Here is an 8,635-nt window from a genome sequence, read left to right on the forward strand (position 1 = left end):
GGGCCTCTGTGGATTCTTTATTCCGGATGTTGTAGTTTATTGTTGTTGTGGATATATTGGATGCTAGTTCAAATTTTGGTGACAAAGGGAAACAAACAGTGTGTTTTAGTCCCTGTTTACTGGTTGTTGTTTTCCAACCAACAGAATGAAATTTAATTAAGCCTAATCTTGACACTGATTTACGCACACCTGCAAGTCACAAATCTGAAAAAGAGACGAAACGAAATATTAAAAATAACACTATTGTAAAAAAAAAAAAAAAAAAAAAAGTATCGTAATTCCCTGTACGGCTGTGGGAAACAAACTCAAAAGTTCAGCACCACGGACAGTGACGGACTATTTCACACAGCGCATCAATAAAAAATATACTGACAACAATTTATGTAAACATGGCGTTCTTATGTTTTTAGTCTCTGACAAAGACAACGAAATAAAACATCCAGATTACTTCTTACTGAAAAAGGATGAAAATATACAGCAAAATGAAAAAAAACTGTCAAAATGTTATATTTCGGAAAATATGACGGATGCGTTCAAATATATCAAAGTGATAATCTGCCGATTGGAGAACAGTTATGGTTGGCACTTCTACAACCTCATTTCGTATCTTCAAGTAGCCTATGTCCACATTTTAATAATGCATATCCCAACAATATTCATCTTAAAGGCCATCACAATCTTAAAACGTGTGCAGCAATCATATATTCAGAGATTTTATTCTCATTGAGGCTACGCTGCAAGCAATGGCGTTATGGTATATGAATAATGGTTTTAGTGTGTAAGATATAAAGTATCCGCTACAATTCTTGTAGGAATGTATTAAAATATGAATTCACAGTCAATTAGCCGTTGACTGAGAAACTATAGGCCTATTTCTATTGACATCTGGTGTTACTGACTTGTGACTTAATACTTCTCCCTCTGTCTGTCCCCGCAGAGATCCCTCAGTGTGCCGGCTGTAGTCAGCACATCCTGGACAAGTTCATCCTGAAGGTGCTGGACAGACACTGGCACTCCAAGTGCCTGAAGTGCGCCGACTGTCAGACCCCGCTGGCGGATAAATGTTTCTCCCGGGCCGGAAGCGTCTACTGCAAAGAGGATTTCTTCAAGTTAGTGCACTTTTTCTGCTTCGTTTTCTAATTCAACCTGTCTCACTGACCTCTTTGTCACACAGTTTAAAAGTCTTTCTTTCTTTCTTTCTTTCTTTCTTTCTTTCTTTCTTTCTTTCTTTCTTTCTTTCTTCTACCAATTTAAACTGCTTTGGTTTCATCGCCCAAGTTTTTATTAAAGCAAACAAACACGAATAATGACTAATATCGACGTTTGTCTCAATAAATTCGGGCAAATCATTCTTCATTATCCATCATCAATTCGACATTTTTTTTAATGTTAAGTTATATGGCTTGTCGGATGATATTTGCTTGCAGCATTATGCCAGAATCGTTAGCTGAATTGTTCGTCCGAAAGTTACTGTTAGCATCAAGTTTGTTTTTGGTATTGTAATATTTTATTTTTGTCTTGGAATTTCAAATGTCCTACCTATATTTTGGAAGACTAAAATTTCTCAATGGAAAAAAAGAAAATAGTGATGCTGTCGACGGTATTATTTTATGTTAAGACGTTATGGCCGCATATTCATATGCAAGCAAGTCGATTGTTAATGGCCTATTTTATGAGAAACAGGTGATTCCTTGGGCTGCATTTACCATTGTTTCTCCTTTTGAACATCTAAACCCGTTTTAAAGCTGGATGTGCTACCTATTTTTTTTTATTCAGTTAATTTCTTAGTTAAAATACTTGATGCCTCTCAGAGCATAAATTCACAGGTTGTTTTTTTTCTGAAATCATAAGAGAGCAAAAAAATATCTCAAAAAGCCCTTTTCTTTTATCCATCATTTCCAAATTATTCCATATTTGCTTTCTTTTTTCTTGCAGTTGGATTTGTAAAGCACTACAGAACAAAATTGAGTTTGACTCTTATCCAAAACAGGATCAGCAGATCTGGGCTTTTTCCTAAATCATGTTTGAAAGGTTTTAATGCTCAAAGCCTGAATGGGACCTTGAGAGCTCTGCAGTCTCACTGGAGTCTAACTCTGTTAGGTGACCTCAGGGAGAAGGGGGTGTGTTTGCATGTTCAAGATGTGGGGGGTACATGTGTGTCTAAAGAGCACACACATACAAATGCTTTTACACAGAAATAGACAGACATAGAGATACAGGGTGTGTGTTTCCCAGCAGTGATTTGGAGGCCTCACCTTGCTCTTTTTTTATTTCTGTGCGTTGGCTGTGTGATTTAAAGCCTCTCCTGAGTCAGAGTTTTATTGGTTCTCCTCAGGGTGTGTTTACTGTGAGCAGCCCCACCCCTCCTCCTCTTTCTCTTATTCTTCTTCCTCTTCCTCCTCTTCTCTAGCTCTCAGTACTTCATCTGCAAACACATAAACATGCAAACATGCACACACCCGCAAAGACACACACCACACAGTGCATTGATCCTCTCCATCCATCAGCCTCAGACAGGTCTATCGTTAACACAAATGCATTCCAGTGCTGATTTTACCCTCTACAACAGCTGGAGCTCCGACTATTAATACAGACACTGTGCCATCATTCTTGGCTGCAGCTGAAGAAATAGCTGTCTAACATGTGAATTTTTAATCTCAGCTGGTCTCACCATCTCCATCAGGCTGTAAAATGGGTTTAAAGAGGAGACGGATGTCAGTCTACTCTGCTTGTGTTGGCATTGAATGTTCTAATAGCAGCTCTTGTCTTCTTGTTCTCCTGCAGGCGTTTTGGAACAAAATGTGCGTCGTGCCAGCAGGGGATCCCTCCCACACAGGTAGTGCGGAAGGCGCAGGACTTTGTGTATCACCTGCACTGCTTTGCCTGCATCATGTGCAGTCGGCAGCTGGCCACAGGGGACGAGTTTTACCTCATGGAGGATGGGAGGCTGGTGTGCAAGGTGGATTATGAGACGGCCAAACAAAATGGTAGGTCTGCATGCATGAAAAAATAGAACAAGGAACAGTCAATTTCAGAGAAGACATCTTAGAACTGTAATGGGAAAAAAAGATCTAAGCATAATGGCTTGTTTTTATCCATGCAGTCAGTCACAGCCTGCGTGGTTCAGTGCTCTGGCCTTACCTGTATGTCAGATTCACAGTAGAGGGTATGACAGCTCTGTGAACTGTATAATGCAGTGAAATGACTCCTGACTGCAGATCTATGTTGTTTGTCGTCTGGGTGTGGATGCTGCCTCTCTCCCTCTCCCTCTTCTCTGAGATTTCCATGAATCTCTGATTGATTATGTAAAGCAATGCAATGCTCTTTTACTGTGTGGCCCCAATAACTCGGCTCCTCTGGCACTCGGGCAGGGTAGATTTATGTCCTCTGCTGTGGGAGCGGGATGGATGCACAAGGACAATAATACGCTTCCATACATGACCATTCACTTCATTTAACACACATACTCGACGCAAAGGCCGAGGGGGCACTACCTGTTAAGGCAGCGTGACTAATGTAGGAGGGAGTCACTCACACTTGTGATGATGTTTTCAGACGACTCAGAGGCGGGGACCAAGCGGCCGAGGACCACCATCACAGCCAAGCAGCTAGAGACTCTCAAAAGTGCCTACAAAAACTCGCCCAAGCCGGCTCGCCATGTCAGAGAGCAGCTGTCCTCAGAGACAGGACTGGACATGAGAGTAGTGCAGGTACAGAGTTTTTACTTTTCTCAGGTGACTCCAGGTGCCTGTTTTTCCTAAACCTTGACTAAATATAGCAGCTTGATTTCTCATCCTTATTTCTTCATCTTTAAAATTAGTTTTCATTTGTCTTAATTAAGCTCCTTTGTTAATATAAGGTTTATTTATAAGGCCTTTATTATTATGGTTTTTAGACTTTGGATCAGGGTCCTCAAAGAGCTAGAAAGATTGTATTCCATTAAAAAGAAGACACATTGACTTGCCACAAAAATCTGAAAATGTCTGTACATAATTACTTTCAATGTTTCCCTTTTTATCACTCTTTAATCAGCTATAATCTTTCTCTTTATTGAATTCAAATTGAATTGTGAATCTTTTGACGACACAATTTTGAGTAGCCTTTTAACTGTTTTGAGTGATGATGGATTATATGAAATAGTTAATACAGACCAAGTTGGTAAAGTTCAAGTGTCAGTGGTATACCTATGCTTCAAAGGTTTTGAAGTGCCTATGAAATTTGGTTAAGAGCACAATATTTTAATTCTAAGTTAGAGGTTTGGAGAGCTTAACACCAAAAAAGCATGCATCACATCAAACGTGATCAATCGTCTGATTATAAGTGAAATGATAATTATGAGTTTTGAATAATTATAACATTGCTTCTTATTTTAATGCATGCTAACTTTTTTTTTATCTTCCCTCAGGTTTGGTTCCAGAACAGGCGAGCGAAGGAGAAGCGTTTAAAGAAAGATGCAGGGCGACATCGTTGGACTCAGTTTTATAAAAGCGTCAAGCGCAACCGAGGAGGAACTAAAGTGGAGAAGGAAAGCTCGGCCGACGATGCGGGACTCAGTGACAGTGAACTGAGCTTCAGAGGTACATATTGTGTGGAGAACTTCAACCAACATGTCTTTTATTGACAACAGAGATTCCTGAAAGGGAGTTGTCGGTCTAACTGTCGTGCTAATGGAATTAAAGGAGCCTACAAGCTGCTAAATGACACAGCTCTGAACCCAGCAGCAATTGAATGTGTCTTTGGCATTTCAGTTGTTTTTCTTGTGTTGTTCTAGTGCACTGTTTCAGTTATTCAAAATGGCATCCTCATTTTACATTCCCCCCACAACTCCTCCTGACGCATGCTCCTGCCTCAGTTTGTCCTGGTGATGGAGCTTATTGGAAACGAGAGTGGGTCCTTAGTGGGATGCAAACGACATTTTAGACATCCCTATGTTATTTAATGTTCACAGAGCCCGTTTTGGAATGTCATAAAAGTCTTCCAGGCACTTTTAAAAAGAAGGCCATTTTTATGAGAAATGAAAACATGGTGACAGAAACTCTATAAAGCATGTGAGGCTTTTAGCCAATTAGAGAGGAAGTGCTGTGGGGCTCTGTTGTTATTGAATCCACCCGGGGGAGGATGGAGAGGGAAACAAATATTTTGTGCAGCAGTAATTGCTCGCATATAGATCACCTTATTTTTTTTTAGAGATAAGCATTTGTTGGTCATTTCTCACCAACAAATGCTTGTTAAATACTTTTGCAGCTCAGTGGTCCACTTACTGTACCTTCTTTAAATCCACATAATGTTGCCACAATAAATCTCACTCATAAAAGCACTTAACTGTATTGAAATATAACAACTATCTAATGCTCCTGCAGCTGACAGCACTGATGATGTGTTAAAGTTTTTACTCCCTTTATGCTAAGTGATGGTCTCTCTTCCACAGATGACCAGGTCCTGTCAGATCTCGGACACACCAATGGGCTCTATGGGAGTGTCGGTGACATGACCAACAGCGGGGTGCTGAACGGTAGCTTCTCCGTTGATGCGGCGGGACAGCCGTACCACGACATCCGAGCAGGAAGCCCCTACGGTCTTCCTCAGTCGCCCTCGTCCATCACCTCCCTGCCTGGCCACACCCCTCTCCTCAATAACCTGGGCTTTGGCATGGACAGTCTGGTAGTACAGGGCGGGCCAGGCGGTGTGGGACAGGCGCTTAGAGCCATGGCAGGGGGCCCGACATCAGACCTCTCGACGGGCAGCAGTACAGGATACCCCGACTTCCCCACCAGCCCTGCCTCATGGCTGGATGAGATGGACCATTCTCAGTTTTAAGCTTGGAAGATGGTTGACGACCTCTGGGGGGATACGACAAAATAGACTCACATAGCTTTTTACATTTGTTTCATTCACCCAGTGAGACTGGTGTTGTGTGATTTTGGGTGAAGAGAAGACAGAAGAGAAGAAGTGTGACTCTCAGTGCTTCAGCAGTCTTAATCGGGTCGTCCAGACGAAAGCAGTGAAATACACCTCCACACTGCTGAACCTATACACTGTATCATACAACCCTCTGTGATCACCTGACTTTGTTTGATTCACTCACTCAGAAACAGAGACTGGATTTCCAATTAGTCGATGGATTTTTTTTTCTAAAGGGGAAGCCCTCAAAATACACCACCCCTGTCAAACAGCTACAACATTAGGGCTACAATCTAGATCCAAGTCCCTATGAGACCCAGGAGGCACCTGCATGCTTCTGATCGATAGAGTAGGACTGCTGTCTGCTCAAATCAGAGCCTTTACATTGGTGATGCACTTTACTCTCCTCTTCTTTTTCTACTCGTGTGGACAGAAATGCAGAAAGAGGAGGAGCGAGAAAGAGGAGAGATGTATGCACAAGGCAAAAACACAGTGTTTCACCGGGGAGAGAAATTTACAAGAACAGTGGCACAAGTGTGAATTTTGATCCATGCTGATGTTTTTTTTTATGTATTGCTGAGGCTTACCAGTTATTAGGAAGTAGATGGTCTGTCTGCCTGTCAGTCTGTAGGAACTGATGTCTCCTCTGTGTGAGTGAGGGTAAACACAGCAGGTCTCTCTTCTCTATTTGTTGTTGCTTGACTTGTTCTTGTCTGTTTAAAAAGCTGTCTGAGCAGACATCTGTCAGTATTAATTTCCAGACTCACCTGACATCAGTGTGTTGTAGGACATTCAAGAAGGTGTGGTTTTGGAGGAATTTAATTCAATCCCTCTCGTAATATATCGCAGATCGAAATTATTAATTTATTTTTGAATGCACAGAAATGAGAAGAGGAGATTTTGATGGATAATTTAAGGTGAGGAAAAGGTCACACACATACTCAGTACAGCTGACACTCAAATCAACGACAGTATTAGCAGGAGCAGTGATAAAAATGTTGCTTTGTGTTGGCTCCTCTGTTTCTCAGTCTGATCAAAGTCTGTCTTGGTAATCTACTCAGTCCAGCAGAGCTACAGCTTTGCCTGCGATCAACCTACTTACTGACCCCAGATGTGTCACCAGTCTGTTCTCTCCTCTGCCGGACTCCATGTCAGACGGATTACCACAGAGCCCCCCACTATCAGCACTGATACTCTGCTGTAGCTTCTCTGCAGGCATGACTACAGGGCTGATGTTACAGTTCAGGCCACAACAGCTTCATCTTCAATCCCCACTCGGCAGCCGATTCACTGAAAGTATAACTCATGAAATGCAACCTCTCTTTTAATTTGAGAGAGCAGCTAATAGTTTGGTCTGACTTGTTCAGCATGTCACAATCAGCGGCTGTTTTGATCAGGGGGTAATATTCTTTTAAAAACATGTTCTTGTATTTGTTTTTATCAAACAAAGGAAAACTTCAAATCATTGATTTCAAGATCACCTATTTGTTTAAATTGCCAAGTCCTTTTTACAGGAGCTTCCTATGTAAGAGCCCCAAATTAGAGAAGAAAATCAGGGCACAATTAAGATTACAGCCTACAAATTGCAACATAATTATTTCGTACATTAAGGGCAAGAAGTGAGATACAGTCACACGTACAGTGGAGAAGAAGAACTTTGTCTCCATGCTCTCATTACTTAAAGTACAATGTTTTAAATTACTGATCATCTTTTTTATTATACATGGATGGCAGTAATGTTCCTGAATTAAGCAGGAAACTTCTAAAATATACAAAGAATTGAAAAAAGTACTAACTCAGTTGTACATTTTCACAACTCAGTAGACAGCTTCATTTGTACATCCTTTGTACAAAAGAAATACCTGTAATTTGTGGGCTGTATTCTGAAGTGTTAAACAAAAATGATACACAAATGCTCTAAAAGGACAGTTTTGTTAAGTCTGTGTTGCCTCACAAGTTTGCATCTTAATTGTAAATTTTGTACAGTTTGAAAACGTGTTGATCGTCTTGTTTCATGAGCGCTATTTATTATTGCCATGTGTCTTTGAAAAAGATGTAAAAGAGAGCACTGAATTTATTCATTTATGCCTTCTGTGTAATGGTATGAACCGTGTACAGTCAAATCTATATGAGGAAAATAAAGCTGAATTGTCTTTGGGTTACCCTATGGTGCATTTCTCTTTAATAGCTCAGGCCTGCAGTGATGAATGTGAGCGTTCAGATTTCATCTGAACTTTGTTTTTAATATATCAGAAGAAAAATATCTGCTGTAGGTGTTTTTATTATTTTGCCTTATCGAAACGCTCTTAGGGCGAGTTAACCCGCAAATTCATTTACCCATTGAGAGCATTTACCACACACTTAGGCCTCTATTCAATTGTGGAGATCCATTTAGTACCACCAACGGACAGTGGTCAGTCAGTTAACAGTGATTGATGCTGCTTTCCTCTCTCGCTCTCAGGGTGGGGGTGACAAGAAAGATACATGAAGAGGGAGGAGAAAAAGAGAGAAAAAAAAACAAGTGGAGAAACAGATGCCTGGCTGGATTCGCTTATCCTCTCAGTGCTAAAGACACACAACAGCAGATTGCAGAGCTGCACTGTCAAATCTCCCCATAATCCCCTGTGCTGTTAACTAATTGTGGGGTGCTTTGTGAAATGTGGTCAAATATTCTTTGTGGTCAGGAAGGAGGGAATATGGCACATATGCATGCAGTTAGTGTATAGCTTCTATG

The 8,635-nt window shown here is 41.0% G+C and overlaps 1 protein-coding gene across 1 annotated transcript in view; it reads left to right on the top strand.

Moving 5' to 3' along the window:
* The window catches only part of lhx4 (LIM homeobox 4), an 11,150-nt gene extending 3,099 nt beyond the window's left edge, over window positions 1-8,051 (top strand). Inside the window, exons 2-6 of the mRNA XM_034712166.1 lie at window positions 938-1,109; window positions 2,785-2,987; window positions 3,556-3,710; window positions 4,406-4,577; window positions 5,429-8,051. Of these exons, the coding sequence (XP_034568057.1) occupies window positions 938-1,109; window positions 2,785-2,987; window positions 3,556-3,710; window positions 4,406-4,577; window positions 5,429-5,817 (1,091 nt within the window). The 3' untranslated portion in view covers window positions 5,818-8,051. The remainder of the gene's footprint in view (window positions 1-937; window positions 1,110-2,784; window positions 2,988-3,555; window positions 3,711-4,405; window positions 4,578-5,428) is intronic.
* Window positions 8,052-8,635: the final 584 nt, after the last annotated feature.

This window comes from Notolabrus celidotus, chromosome 2, assembly GCF_009762535.1.
Source record: "Notolabrus celidotus isolate fNotCel1 chromosome 2, fNotCel1.pri, whole genome shotgun sequence".
In the NCBI taxonomy this organism is placed as follows: domain Eukaryota; kingdom Metazoa; phylum Chordata; class Actinopteri; order Labriformes; family Labridae; genus Notolabrus; species Notolabrus celidotus.